Here is a 15,427-nt window from a genome sequence, read left to right as displayed (position 1 = left end):
GTCAGCCCACTTTGTTTGTGAAACAAGGGAATAAAAGCTTACTTTTCTTAAAAAAAGACCTTTTATTGTCACTTCGGTTGAATAGATAAATATTGTTGCATAATGATCTATGATCCTATCTCATCAAATGTTCAAATATTTTTATTTTTTTTAACACAAACTTTCCAAAATCAGATTCTAAAATGAAGTATTTGACCACAATGTAACTAAAATATTCCAGAGGGCTACAGAGGGGAGGGGGGTGGGGGGATGGGATAGGTCGGTGATGGGTAGTAAGGAGGGCACATATTGCATGGTGCACTGGGTGTTATACACAACTAATGAATCATCGAGCCTTACATCGAAAACTGGGGATGTACTGTATGGTGACTAACATAATATAATAAAAAATCATTATAAAAAAATAAAAAAAAAATAAAATATTCCGGAGGATCCATGGAACATTTTCAGGAGAAGTTATTTTCTTTTAAGGTATGACTTACAGCAATTGGATAAGATATACCTTTGTGAACAAATTGAAACATTTGTCTTTTCCTCCCTACCTGTTCTGTCCAGAATTTAAAAACTTTCAGTGAGTATTCTTATATTTTCATGACGATATGTTTATTTGCATAAATTTAATAAGAATCTTCTCTCCTTGTAACAGGACACAATTGGAAACACTGGTTATTATTACCAAGGCTTTGACTGAAATGTCGTATTCAAGAAAAGACATGCACAAACTCAGATATGACCAGACTGCTTTACAGAACTCAGGCAGAATTTACACAGCCAATAAAGCCCCTTGGAAAAACAGCCTGATACTTATATCTGAGTCTTTGAGCAAGGCACGCAGCTTTTATACACTGTCGACAAAGAGACAATAAATCCATGATGAATTAACAGGATAAAGAAAACAGATGTTTGGGAGCTTTATTAGTAAGGAATCCTAGGAAACCTTTTTCTCTTAAGCTATGACTTACAGCAATTTAATAATCAGTCCAAGTTAAAAAAAAACAAAACAACAACAACCAGTTTTGCAAATAAATTGGTCCGAATTTGGCTGTTCTTGGTAAAAATGAAGGTGATTATAGAGAGAAAAATTATGTTTCAATAACACACCTTTGTGGATATTAAATTCTAACAGTGTTCACTATAAATGGGACTAGATGCTAATTTCTTCTAGTTTCCTCCAAAGCCTGGCTACAATTCTCCAAACTATTTTCCATTTTCTCCCACCACTTTGACTTGGAATCCCTTTTTTTTTTTTAAAGATTTTACTTATTTATTTGACAGAGATAGAGACAGTCAGCGAGAGAGGGAACACAAGCAGGGGGAGTGGGAGAGGAAGAAGCAGGCTCATAGTGGAGGAGCCTGATGTGGGGCTCGATCCTATAACGCCGGGATCACGCCCTGAGCCGAAGGCAGACGCTTAACCGCTGTGCCACCCAGGCGCCCCTAACTTGGAATCTTTGAATCACTGCAAGTACCCTTTTTCCCAAAGCCCTGCAAAATGCATATAAACAGCTTGATGGACACTTCAGAGAAATCACCACAGCAGCTGTGTATAGACAATCTTCCTGCCTGCTCCTCTCTGAGCCACTCACAAACTCACCAGATACACTCAAACTACAAGCCAGGAAGATCTCAGACTGCTGCCACCTCTTACTCTGTTCAGAAACACTTCAAAGCAGCATCTAGAAATTCTTTCACTGGCTACCCTCAGAACTCAGAAACTGGTTTCTAATTTGATCCAATCATTTTGCTTTTATTGCCATAGAATTGACTCTTTTTTTTTAAAAAAGAAAGATTTATTCATTTATTTTAGAGAGAGACAGCAAGCGGGGAGAGGGGCAGAGGGAGAGAGAGAGCGAGCATCTCAAGCAGACTCCCTGCGGAGCATGGAGCCTGATGGGGGGCTCCGTTCTAGGACCCTGAGATCGTGACCTGAGCTGAAACTGGGTCGGATGCTCAACCGACTGAGCCACCCAGGCACCCCTGAATTGCCTCTTACTTATTACCTGGGCATTTGAAGCAGAGGCCTAACTTGGAGAACACACGTCCTCACTTCCTCCTGATGTGAATTTGACTGAACTGACCCACTGTCAGAACTAAGAAGATGAAACAATCTATAAGCTCAACTTCGAATGTGTGAAACTCCCAGCAAAGTTTCAGAGGAAGAAGCTGTATTGGCCAAAGGCAGGCCACCCAAAAATGTGGGCCAAAAATCTAGGCTTATGTGGCTGGGTGACAAAACTAAGCTTCATAGACGCCAGAGCCAAACCGTAAGCCTCTTACATCAACTGTTTTGCAACTTGTTCTGCTCTCACAGACTGACAGGATCACGAGAAAAATGGAGATGTAAAGACATTAACACTATCAATGGCAAAGGTCATGGAACACTCCAGACTTTAGGTTAGGTTCCTTTTTATTTCATGTGGCGGCAAAGCATAGAAAGGGTTCCCTGATGAATGGTCACGACCATATGGCCTTGGATACCTGGCTCCCCTGTTACTGAGCACTCCACCCTAAATACCCACCAAATTATACTCATTCATAAAATTGTGCCACACAAACATGCCTGTTGAAAAATAACAGAAAATCTGCTGATAAATCAGAATTTCAAGTTCTTTTCAGCATTAAGGATCTTATTCCCAAATTTCAGAGATTGTGAATTAGAAAAGGCAATCTTAAATTTCTCTCAGATAATGAAACAAGGGTTCAATACCACCATGTCAGCTTTGAAAATACTCCATTGAGAAGGTAGCAGCTTAGCCTCTGGGAATCCCCAAATTGTGTTCTAGATACAGTGACTGCCCAGCAGGGGAGCTCGCCCAATCATCAGTGAAAAATGTTCCTTTTATGTAAACCCAGCGAGACATATAATATCTAACTTAAATCTGTTTAAAAAAGAATTAATATTTTCCATCAGATAAAGGAAACACAGACATTTGATTGGGCTGATCTATTTCGAGGGGTGTAGGACTGGTTTCATGAGATGTGGGGAAATGTGTTCTTTCCCGTTTATTCATCCTCATGCTTTTTTTCCCCTCCAAATGTTTTGAGTATAGATGACACCCAATGTTACATTAGTTTCAGGTGCACGACACAGTAATTTGCCAACCCCCATCCATTATGCTGTGCTCCCCACAGGGATAGCTACTGTCTGCGTCTCTCACTGTACACGTACAATGCTATTACGACACCATGGACCATGTTCCCTATGCTGTGCCTTTTATTCCTGTGGCTTATTCAGTCCATAACTGGGAGCCTGGACCTCCCGTTCCCCTTCACCCCTTTTATTCATCCTCATTCTAATCTATGTTCTCTTCACTCTCTGCAGATTTCTCACCATTCATTTACTAACTGGATTTCTCTCTCCACAGTCACCAGCTCAGCTAGTAGTCTGTAAAAATTCCAGGGGAGTTTTAGAGGAAGAAACTGTGGGGGCCCAGGGAGGACAGCCCAAAATGTGCCACAATGGTACATTGATTATTTGGAATCAAAGCTACTTGGCAAACAGCTGGTGTGAGGACACCCAGACTGTACTCTGTCCCCCTGCAAGCAGGAAGCAAGTCTCCCATACAAGAGGTACCCTCCTCGTACTACGAAGTAAAAAGACATCCTTAGCAGCACAGATGGGACTTCAAAGCTGAGAGAGATGTAGAAACAAACCTGGTGGCTTTTTTACTATCTACAGCCTCAGCCCAAATTCCACGTAGAATTCCTGCGATTTAAAGCTCCCACATACCTGTTTTCTCTATCCTGTCAATTTCTCACAAATTATTGTCTTTGTCCAAAATTTATAACATCTGCCAAAACAAACAAAGAAACAAACAAACAAAAGAACTCTGCCTGCCTTGCTCATTTCTTTGGGTCTCAAATTTCTTGGTCATTTCTTTGGGCCCCTGTGCCTGTATAACGAAACTTCGTAGGGTTTTAACCTCCCATTACTCTGTCTCATGTCAATTAAATTCTTAAGCCAGTTGGAAGAATTTTGGAGGAAATAAGATGATTTCTTCCTCCCTACAAACCCTTACATTTTTTACTATAAAGAAGTTTGTGTATTAAAAACCGGAAGAAGGGCCCCTGGGTGGCTCAGTGGGTTAAGCACCTGACTTCAGCTCAGGTCACGATCTCAGGGCCCTGCTACGGAGATCTGCGTAGGGCTCCCCACTCAGTGGGGGGTCTGTTTCTCCCTCTGCCCCTGACCCCATACTCTCTTCTCTCTCTCAAATAAATAAAATCTTTTAAAAAACAGAAAGAATCACACCTCAGCATATGCAAGTAAATTTTATTTATTTATTTGAAGATTTTATTTATTTGAGAGAGAAACAATGAGTGATGGGGAGGGGCAGAGGGAGAGAGGGAGAGAGAGAAGCAGACTCCCTGCAGAGCTGGAGGCCTGATGTGGGGCCCGATCCCAGGACCTGGAGATCATGACCTGAGCCAAAGGCAGATGCTTAATCAACTCAGCCACCTATGTGCCCCATATTTTAAAAGGTGAAACTTTATGGAATCTTTTAAAACATAAAAATTCAAAAGTTACGGAGCAAGTGAACCACACGACATTGATTAGAGCAGGGATTAAGGAGGTAGTGACGTCACCAGTGGGAACGGTCACGGAACCAAATCATAAGTTGGATCTTCAATAATTGAAGTGTTTTATCCCACACAATAAGGTGTGGTCAACTTTAAAATAAAATTCATTTTCCGGACATTCTGTCGCCAGTCAAGGCCTTCTTTATACCTTCATCTCACACGACAGGAAAGCTGGCCATGGTGGTGATTCCACAGTGGTTGTCCCGGTCCCTCACCAACAGCATGTAGCCCTGCAGGCCCCAGTCCGTGCCCCAGCTGGAAGAAGCCAGGGTTTGCCATTTATTACAAACAACCAAACACATTTCTCTTTATGAACGATCACACCTGATTCTGAGCAGGGCACCAGGGGCCAGGATAGATTCCAGAAGAATCCGGAGAGGCCGTTCTTGTTCATGCTTGAGTTCTAACCCAGAACACATTACTTCAATCCTCAGACCTTTCACAGAACTGCAACGTGAGCAGGAAAAGGAAACTCTTGGGTCAGATGTGTTTCAGAAATTAAAAAAAAAAATTCCAGTTTAGAAATGCAGGGGTAGCAAAACTATAGCAGGACCCCAGCAAGCGTGAGACAGTATCTTACTGTGGGATCACGTGAGTATGTCTGTGTTCCCCCGAAGTGGGGTAAACACTCTGGGATTTCAGATGTGTGCTCAGGGCTTGGAGGGTCTGCCTCCGAGCACTGATTCCACAAAGGGTCCCTTTTCAATTTCGAACATAGGTATTACCTGTTCTTGACAATAGATTTTTTTTGTTGTCCTCTTCTCCTTCAGAGCCATAGCCAACCACCAGAACGCCGTGATCCAGGTCTTCACTGCTGCAGTTTGGATCATAATAAATGCCTGGAAGGTAAAATCCAATGTTGGGTGAGGACTCCCATGCGACGTGGGACAGTAGCTCAGCCTATCAACCATGGTCAGGGAGACATTTCGATTTTCAGTGAAATCACCTAAGTCCAGATCAGATTTAAAAGACAGATCATTTCTGAGCTAGGTGAGAGATTTAGGCTAGCAGAAAGACAAATGGTCACAATCTCTTTTGTAAGCCATAGTTAAGAAGCATAAGAAACTACCTGCCACAACCTTATTCTTCTACTTAAAAAACGTGAGCCTAGGGAAACAGCAGAGATCACAAAATTACTTGGGCCAAGGGCTTCTTTCCAGTGTTAATTTCAGTAGTAAAAGTCTTTAAAACTTTTCAAGGTCTAACAATTGGAAAAAAGCAGAGCAAGCTATACCAATCAAATTATATAGCCATTTAAATATATTTATAATGTGTTCAGAATCATGGGGATTTGAGTCAAGTCATGGCAAGTGGCAATAGCAGAATGAACCACTATGTTAAATCCACCCCCCCCAAAATTCTACACTGAATTCTGCATACCGAAATGTCACTCTTACTGTATGTTAGGGTGGCTTTCCCATTTTTCTACCTGTATCTCTACATAGACAAGTGCTTACCTTCTTTACAGAACTGGAAGCTATCCAGGCTTGTACGGATAGCAGCGGAGACCGGCCCCCCAGCTGCCACCGCCGACATAAGGGCCTCCTCCTGCTGAGTGGAGTTCACGGGGCCAGTGACGTCGGCCGCAGAACACTCGGGCTGTGTTCGCAGGATCCATCCTTTCAAAGGGAGAAGGAAGACACTTGATCACTACCCTCCACGTCCTGGGGAACATGAGTTCAAGACAGCTTGCAGGTAAGTGACTTCCAGCCCAAGTTTGTTGTAAAGCATCCCAGGAGCTGAAAGGCTGGTGGTCGTTTTGAAACTGGAAATCTACCTTGTGTGTATTCAGTGAATTCTCCTGGGTCTCTGTGTCCGTAAGAACGTTTTTGCTCCAGAGAAATCTGTACGTTGTATAGAATGGTACGCATGTCTGCTTGTAACAGAGAAAGGAGAATAGGCACGTGGTAAGCACCGAGGCAGAGAGCTGTGCCAGGCTAACATGGTCTCCTGACGGTTCTGACAGTTTGCAGCTGTGGAGTCCGCCATCTAAAATGCGAATATTAAATGCGGTATCTGTTTTCTTCAAAAGCATGCAGCTCTGAGAGCAGAGCTGGAGTGGTGAGTGAGGAGCACCGTCTGGATCGGACTCCTCTGAGTCACGGCCCCCGTTGTGTGGAACATGCTGGAAGGCGTTATCCATCAGGTCACCACGGCAGCCCTCATTGCCTTGAGACCAAGAGCGGACCAGCAGGTTCTGCTCACGCAGTGACTCAAGTTTGCCAGTTTCCAGAACCTCTGTCCTTCGAGGGCACCAGCTGCACTAAAAGCCCAACGAGAAGCACACCGACCCTGAAACCAAATTATAAAGCTCTCAGTCTAAACTGAAATGAAGCTAAAAATGTAGTAAAATCTAATCACCTGCTTTTTTTCGTCAAAGAAGGGAAACAGGCATGAGAAAGTGGGAGCTGGTGGGCGGGTCTCTAAGATGGGTCTGTGCCGCCGTCTGAACTCTCCAGAGATGCAGAGCCAGTAGGATTCAAACCCCCAACCCACCCAGACACACACACACATACACACACATATACACACAGACACACAGATACACACACAGACACACAGATACACAAAGACACACAGAGACACACAGATACACACACATACACACACAGAGACACAGAGATACACACACACAGGCAGACATACACAGAGACACAAAGACACACAGATACACACAGATACACACATACACACACAGACACACACAGAGATACACACATACACACACAGACACAAAGACTCAAATACACACACAGACACACACAGGCATGCAAACAGATACACACAGACACACACACAGACACACACACACAGACATGCACACAGATAGACACACACACACACACACACACACAGACACATTATGCCACAGCCTCGAGGCAGAATTCCTTCTTCCCCCGGAAACCTCAGTTTTGCTCCTAAGACATCCAACTGCCCCGTGAGTGGGGCTGGAGGGGTTCAGGACACGCTCCCCCAGAATGTGCCGCGTTGACATACTGGTGCTTTTGAGCTGAGGGCACGTGAGAACCAGCAGAGGCAGGAAGGGCTCTCGGACATCCCCTTTCCGAAGCAGGTCATGACGTGTCTCCCAAGAAAGGGGTTCTCTCCCGAGGAAAGTTCCAGCAAGACAACATCCCAATCAGCAGAGGCCGGGAATCCACGCGTAACCGCAGCTGTGCGAACACGCTTCCCAGATCCCCTGATCTTCTGCTCCTTCTGCCTCCTGCCCCCGCAGGGATCTCCCCGTCCTTCCCCACCACTTACTGCCCTTTGTCTTGTCGTTTCTCTACCAATTGATCGCTTCTCTGTCTAGAAGGTAGAGGGGCTTCCAGCTCTGGTCCCTTCCTTGGGTCTTCACTCTCTCGTGAAAGCTCCCAAGTGCATATAAAAACTCCATGAAACTTGTCTGCTTTTTTCCTGTGAATCTTCCTTATGTCAGTTTGATTCTTGGGCCAGGCCAGAGATGCTAAGTGGGAGGAGGAGAATTCCCCCCCCCACACATGCTCACCCACATTATTGAGAGAAATCTTAATTTAAACAAAGTCGGCTGGTTGTCATTGTTAATCACTTCTACACAGGGATTCACGGCAAGCTCCAGAATGGCGTTCGACCAAAGAGCTGGGCACTCTGGATGCCCTCACTGGTCTGCTCCTCTGAGGCCCCAGCTCTGTTTTTGAAGCCTGGACTCATGTCTGGGGGCTTACCTTCAGCCCTTTTGGGCCCAAGACACACCAACCCACTGTGTCTGGTCCTTCCTCATCTGCAAAGTAGCCATGGGGCCCTCACTAGCAGGTGGGGAAGAGGCCCCCAAAACTGGTTCTGGGACATCTGTCCTGTAGCTCCACTGGGCTGTAGCCATCTGGGGTCAAATGACCATGACCTCTAATGAATGTCTCTACTATTGAAATCCTATGTATGTGTGGCCACTTTTCGAAAATGTGAAGTCTTTTCCCTGTGAAGATAATGTGACTTTGTCCCTATAGATCGTGGGTCCCATTTTGTTGCATTCCAGGGTTGGGCCAGATACAGCCCAAGGGCAGCTGACATAAGATGTGCATATTCACAACTACGAGAACCAGAGGCCACCCAGTGTTCTCCTAATGGACCAGTTATGTCTTTAGAGCACTGTCAAAAATAAAACGACAGGCCCAACATGGCATCACTTAGGTAAAGGTCCCAAGTCAGTAAACCAAGACTTAATACCTAAGCTAACTGCAGTTTCAACCTCCTCCCCGCTGACATACGACCTTTCATCAGTGATAATGGGAATGTTCTGGTCAGCACGAGGACATGTACTGACAGACCCTTTCTGTTCCCCTAAGGAAAGCGACCTTGCCTAGAACAACAGAGTCTTTGCCAATAATTTCCCTTTTTCTGCTCCCTCTCTACCTGTACAAACCTTTCTTTTTCCGTAGCTCTTGGAGTTCTCCTCTACTTGCTAGATAGATGGGAAGCTGCCTGATTTACGAATCCTTTATCAAACCAATTAGATCTTTGTAATTCACTTGTTTTTTTGTTATTTAAGAGTCTGATTCTGTCAGAAGTTAATATATTAAAAACTTCCCCCACTTCTACTTTGAAATGGTTTTATTTTAAAAGGTGAAACTTTATACATCAGTGTAAGATATAAAAATTCAAACGTTATTAGACAAGTCAACCACACGAAGCTGTTCAAAGCAGCAAGTTAAGAAGTCACAGAATCAGATCACAAGTTGCATCTGCAGGGATTTGAGTGTTTTATTCCACACAATAAGGTGTGATCGGTTGTAAGATGAAATTTCTCTTCTGCATATTCTGTCCCCAGTCAAGGTCTTCTTTACACTGTCATCTCACACAACGGGAAAGCTGGCTGAGGTGGCGATTCCACAGTGGTTGCCCCGGTCCTTGGCCATCAGTATGTAGCCCTGCATGCCCCACTGTGTACCCCAGCTGGAAGAAGCCAGGGTTTGCCATTTATTACAGAGGAGCAAATACGTTTATCCATATGAACAATCACACCTGATACTGAACAGCACACCAGAGGCCAGGACAGATTCCAGAAGAATCTGGAGAGGCCGTTCTTGTTCATGCTTGAGTTCTAACCCAGCACAGAATTCTGTCCCCAGACCTTTCACAGACTACAAAATTAGAGACCCCAAAATGCTTAGGGTCAGATGTGTTTCTGAAATTGGAAAAAATTTCCAGTTTAGAAATACAACGATACCAAAACTATAGCAGGACCCCAGCAAGCGTGAGACAGTATCTTACCGTGGGATCACGTGAGTATGTCTGTGTTCCCCCGAAGTGGGGTAAACACTCTGGGACTTCAGATGTGTGCTCAGGGGTTGGAGGGTCTGCCTCCGAACACTGATTCCAAAAAGGATCCCCTTTCAATTTCGAAGATAAGTATTACCTGTTCTTGACAATCCAATAATTTTTGTTCTCCACTTCTCTTTCATCAGAGCCATAGCCAACCACCAGAACGCCGTGATCCAGGTCTTCACTGCTGCAGTTTGGATCATAATAAATGCCTGGAGAAGAGAAATTCAGTGCCAGGGTGAGGATCTCCGGGAACATGTGATAGTAGCCCAGCCTATCAACCACAGTCAGGGAGGCATTTCAAAATTCAGTTAAATGACATAACCCCAGATAAGATTCAAAAATTGGATTTCTTTCTTTCTTTTATTTTTAGCTAGGCTAGGGATTTAGCCCGTATCTAATACCAGCAGAAAGACGAATTGGCATGATCTCCTCTGTAAACAATTTGTCAAGAGACATAAAAGAGCAATCACTGACACCTGTGACTCGACTTTGAGCGTGAGGAAGCAGCACAGAACACAAAATTACTTGAGCCAAGGGGTGCTTTCCAGTTTCAATAACAGTAGTAAAATTCTTCGGAATGTTTCAAGGTCTAACAGTTAGAAAAAAGTAAAGTAGATTAAGGTATACCAGTTCCATTATGTAGCCATTTAAATATATTTATGATGTACTTAAAATTACAGGGATACAGGTCAAGTCACGTCAGATGGAAACAACAGGCACAAAACTTTCATGAGCAGAAAAAACAACTATGTTAAATCTACACCCTCCAAAATTCTACACTGACTTCTACATACCAGAGTCAATCTTGTATGTAATGGTGGGTTTCCCATTTTTCTGATTAAATTTCTGCATAGACCGATGCTTACCCTTATAATAGAACCGGAAGGTGTCCAGGCTTGCATCAATCGCAACAGAGATGGGCCCCACCGTTGCCACCGACAACACAAGGGACTCCTCATCCTGATGGATGTCCGTGAAGCCAGTGTCATTGGCGACAGATTGCTCGGGCTTGTATTTGCAGTGTCCATCCTTTCAAAGGGAAAGGAGAAGAGCTTTGATCACTGCCATCCACTTCCTGGGGAACATGAGTTCAAGACAGTTTGCAGCTTAAGGATTCCCAAGTCAAGTTTGTTATGAAGCATCCCAGGAGCCGAAATGCTACTGGTTGTTTTGAAATGGAAACATTAGCTGGTGTGTATTTAATGAGACACTCTCTGTCTACCTGTCCATAAGAAGTTTTTGATTCTGGAGAAATTTGTACTATACGTAGAATGGTATCGCCACATAACATAGAACTAGGGGGTTATATGGCAACCATTGAGGCAGAGGACCATGCGTGGCTAATATAGTTTAATGACAGTTCTGACAGTTGGCAGGTGTGAATATTAAATATGGTATCTGTTTTCTTTGAATGTGTTCAACTCTAAAAAGCGGAGCTGGAATGACAGGTACGGAGCGCTACTTACCTGTGCGCGATACGGGTAGGATTCCTCTGAGTCCAGGCCTCCGTTGTCCTTCACATACTGGAAGGCGTTATCCATCAGGCCACCATTGCAGCCCGCATTGCCTTCAGCCCGAGAGCAGTCCACCAGGTTCTGTTCACTCAGTGACACAAGTTTGCCAGTTTTCCGGAACATCTGTCCTTCAAGGGCACCAGTTGCACTAAAGGCCCAACAAGAACCACACTGACCCTGAAACCAAATATAGAAAACTCTCAGTCTACAAAACAGATGGCAAGATTTGACAGCAGCCCACAGATCTGAAAACTCTTTTAAAACATCGTGAGCTGCCCATGTTTCTCAACTGACAACAGTAAGGACACTGGGTTCCTTTTGCCTTTACTCCTGAGGGTGACCTGCTGAATCCTGTCTCACCTGATCCTTCACAGGGGTTACGTAGCCTTTCTCTCTCCAGTCCAAAGATGAGGGGGTCTCAGCAAAGGGAAGTAGTTGGAACATGTTCCCCTCCTTGTGCTTCTGGATTTTAAGACCATTCATCACCTGCTTGAATTCTTCATTGGTCTTCAAGGAAAAGGAAATAGAATGTTGACAAGCAGGAGATTTTTTTGGTAAAGTACTGAGGAGAGGACGCAAGAAACGTTCAGCAACCCATGCCACACTCACCAGGTCACCAAAGGCATTCATTGCCAGCATGAAGCTGTGTTTCCCTTGTCTGTATTCCTCATTGTGCTGGTCAATCATTTTCATATTCTTCTCCCACACTGCTCTCCTCCATTCTTCTTCATCCTGCAGAAAAACAAACTATCGTTTACTTTTATGTAAAGCCAACTCACCTGCACCAAGTGCATGTACTGACAGAGAGGAGGAGAAACTTGACCAGGGATGGGCTGGTGCTCTGGGAGCTGTTCTCCAGCGACCACACAGGACATATGCCCACATGGTGTGTGGTCACGGTGCCCTGCTTACTGCCTTGGTCAGAGCAGCCTCAGGAAGCTACTCTCTGCTGGGAACTCCCACCAGCATAGAACATTCCCCGGGGGGCTCACTGGACAGCTCGGATGTTACCAACCTTGGTATATAGCTTCCCGTTTGCCGCCTTCCAGCGGGTCCAGCGCGCATCTAAGCTCTGATCGAATTGTGGAGCCGCCGAGGCTATTCCCAGGCAAAGGGCAGCCAGGAACAGTGAAGGATGCATGTTTCAAAAAGCTAGGAAGAAAACAATGAGTTTCTGATTAGACCAAACCGCCTAAAAAGCCATCCTTTCTTCTGAGATGTTAGAAACACTAAGGTAGGAATACAAACATAAAATTTATCCTCCCAGGTGTTTCCACGGGGCTGTGGAGGAAGGCTGAGGGTGTGGGATGTGCAGGGGACTTGCAGCCCTGCTCCCTGTGCTGCGACCCGCCTGCCACTTCCAGGGGACTTGCATCTTGGCTCAGGGAGGGGCGGGCCCTGACAGCGAGACGTCAGGGGAGTCAGGCTGCCCTGTCTGGAGTCCCGAACCCCTGACCCCCAATGCAGGTGGCCGCGCTGGTTCCGCGGGTGGCCCCCCTGCTCACGCTCGGCATGGGAAGACCACCTGTAGCCGGTGCCGCTCCACAGTCTGGGTCACAGATGCATGTCCCGGGGTCCAGAAGGCCGGGCAGTGGGTCGAAGCCGCGCTTTTAAGTCCGGGATCCGCCCGCTCAGCCCCGCCCCGAGCGCCTGTTGAGGCTGCGAGTGGCTGAGCCAGCCTGTGGGCGGGGCCTCTGGGCTCCGGAGCTCCGCGAAGGTGGAGCTAGCTGAAGGAGCCTGCCTCGGGGACCCGGGCGAGCTGGGGGGCCGCGGGCAGGACTGAGGAGGGAATCCAGTCCCTCTGGGGACCGGGATCAACTAATTAGCAGGAATTTATGTGTTGGCAGGTGGTTGGCGAAAAGAAGCTCACAGGGAACCCCAAGTGGGTTTCCAGCGTCACCCTGCGTATCCTTTGGTCCTAGAGTCTTTGGTTAAAATCTCCCTGAGGGCTGAGAACAGGGTAATCTAGTCTAGTGGTTCCTGTTTATTCCAAGCAAAGGTGGGGCAGCTGGAGGAAGCAGAGCCCTGCAGGGGAGTGAGTTATGACTGTTTCAGGATGGGATGCCTCTGGGTTATGGAAAAATCTGGAGATGACTAGAAATCTCCAAATAGGGGATGCGCCGGGCAGGGCTCCAGTACTTTCAAGGAAAGGGACTGATGGGAGCGCTGTCCAGGGAAGGTGTGGCATTTTGTAATACTGCTGTCCTGACTCCCCTAGCGGGGATTCTTCTTCCCTCTCACACCCTTTCTCAAAACTGACAGAAACGTGTTATTTACAGAGAAATCTGGCTTAATAAAAGGGATAAAAAAAGGTGGAATGTAGAAACGCTTTTTCCTCCCTACTCTCTGCATTATGGATTATTATGTTCCTCAGTATCCAATGTGCTTTTCTTTAGGTTTAAGAAATTTGTCTTACTGACCTTCACTTCAATGGTTATTACTTAAATTTACATTTAATGTCAGTATTTAAACAACAGTGTGAAAATGTTTTAAATGGAGGAAAACATACAAAATATGGAACACAAACCGGAAGCATTGTCACAAGTTGGGCAATGTGCTAACATTTTCAGCAGAATTGAAACTGAGAATACATTTGACTGAACTGACTCCTAGTATCAGGGCAAGCCACCATTGCTCCGGGCTTCTGTTTGTGGGGGTGGTCAGATGGAGTAAGGGGTAGAAATGCATCTGTACTTCCAACTTGATTAATAATGACTCTCAGCTGTGCAAGGAAGGTCACATCTTTTCTCCTGTGGTGTGATGTGGGGTCTGAGGGACAGGCCCTGCTGCTTCCTCCTGCCTGAGTCATGGTGGGGCCTTCCCACACTGACACAGTCCTGAAGGGCCCCTGCTGAGCCTTCCCACAGCCATTGGCCTCCTCCATCTGACCATCTCATTTATGCTCCCTAGTGCTTCAGCAGTTCTGTCCTGAGTGGGTAATAGAAACATTCAAAAAACCTTTCTAGAAAGTCACTAATACTCCATGGATGACGTTAAAACAAACCTAGCCATATTTTTTAAAGAAAGTAATATTTTGGGCAAGAAATTTCCATTTGAGGCTAGAGTTAGTTTTTCCCTCTTGAAAAACATTCTCCCCCTTGAAAAATGTGTTTTCTACTTAATTCAGAATTTTCCAGATCTATAACAACTTGAGCTGATGAATCTAGCCTGAAGAGTATTAAAGAAAGAAAAAAGAAATCTTACAGAAGTTTTGACACTAAGTACTTCTGCAATGCAACAAGGATTCCCCCCATTTGTAGGAGCTACAGAGTTGGCTGGACTCCTTGGGCCCAGAGGCAACTGGCCCTAATATTTCAATGAAATACAAAACAAAACAATGTAAATGATCCGTTATTCCAGCATCATGCCTCCCTTCCCTGGGTCTGCAGGGGAGATAGTGTTCATTCATTGAACAAATATTTATTTAGGCCAATCATATGTCAGGTGAGTGGTGAACATGATGCTTGGCTGGCAAGACACAGGGTACACAGAGAAATATTTACTAATTCAGGCCACTGATTTTAAGACAACATAGTTTTCGGTTCAAATTTTGATTCTGCCTCTCAACAGTCGTGTAAATTTGGCAAGACACTTCACCTCGTAGGGTCTATATTTTCACCTGTCAAAGGGGACTAAAAATGCCCATTTATTTTTTTTTCTTTAAAGATTTTATTTATTTATTTGACAGAGATAGAGACAGCCAGCGAGAGAGGGAACACAAGCAGGGGGAGTGGGAGAGGAAGAAGCAGGCTCCCATCAGAGGAGCCCGATGTGGGGCTCAATCCCAGAATGCTGGGATCATGCCCTGAGCCGAAGGCAGACGCTTAACGACTGAGCCACCCAGGCGCCCCAAAAATGTCCATTTCTAAGGGGTATTGTAAGGATTATAGAGGATAAGTTATATAGTGGTTAGTGTACAGTCCCTAGCATAAAGCTACTATTATTATTCTTAATGATGTTCTGGAATTTAAGAGAGCTCTTATCAAAACAACCTTGTTGGATCATGTCTTAAGATGTATCACTGACGGTTT

General features: G+C 45.1%; 1 protein-coding gene and 1 pseudogene across 1 annotated transcript; both read right to left on the bottom strand.

Moving 5' to 3' along the window:
* Positions 1-4,736: 4,736 nt before the first annotated feature.
* LOC125282688 (procathepsin L-like) lies at positions 4,737-8,440 on the bottom strand (annotated as a pseudogene).
* A 725-nt stretch (positions 8,441-9,165) lies between these two features.
* On the bottom strand, positions 9,166-13,007 carry LOC113269787 (procathepsin L-like). The gene is made up of 8 exons (XM_026518723.4): positions 12,922-13,007; positions 12,412-12,548; positions 12,006-12,128; positions 11,757-11,903; positions 11,349-11,573; positions 10,749-10,911; positions 9,974-10,091; positions 9,166-9,510 (listed from the first exon to the last, which is right to left on the bottom strand). The coding sequence occupies exons 2-8, from the start codon at positions 12,535-12,537 to the stop codon at positions 9,411-9,413; spliced, it is 1,002 nt and encodes a 333-aa protein (XP_026374508.1). The 5' UTR covers positions 12,538-12,548; positions 12,922-13,007; the 3' UTR covers positions 9,166-9,410.
* Between the last annotated feature and the right edge of the window lie 2,420 nt (positions 13,008-15,427).

The sequence above is a fragment of the Ursus arctos genome, unplaced genomic scaffold (assembly GCF_023065955.2).
Source record: "Ursus arctos isolate Adak ecotype North America unplaced genomic scaffold, UrsArc2.0 scaffold_33, whole genome shotgun sequence".
Taxonomy (NCBI): Eukaryota; Metazoa; Chordata; class Mammalia; order Carnivora; family Ursidae; genus Ursus; species Ursus arctos.
Note: the sequence above shows the minus strand (reverse complement) of the source record. Positions and strands in the feature narration are given on the sequence as shown.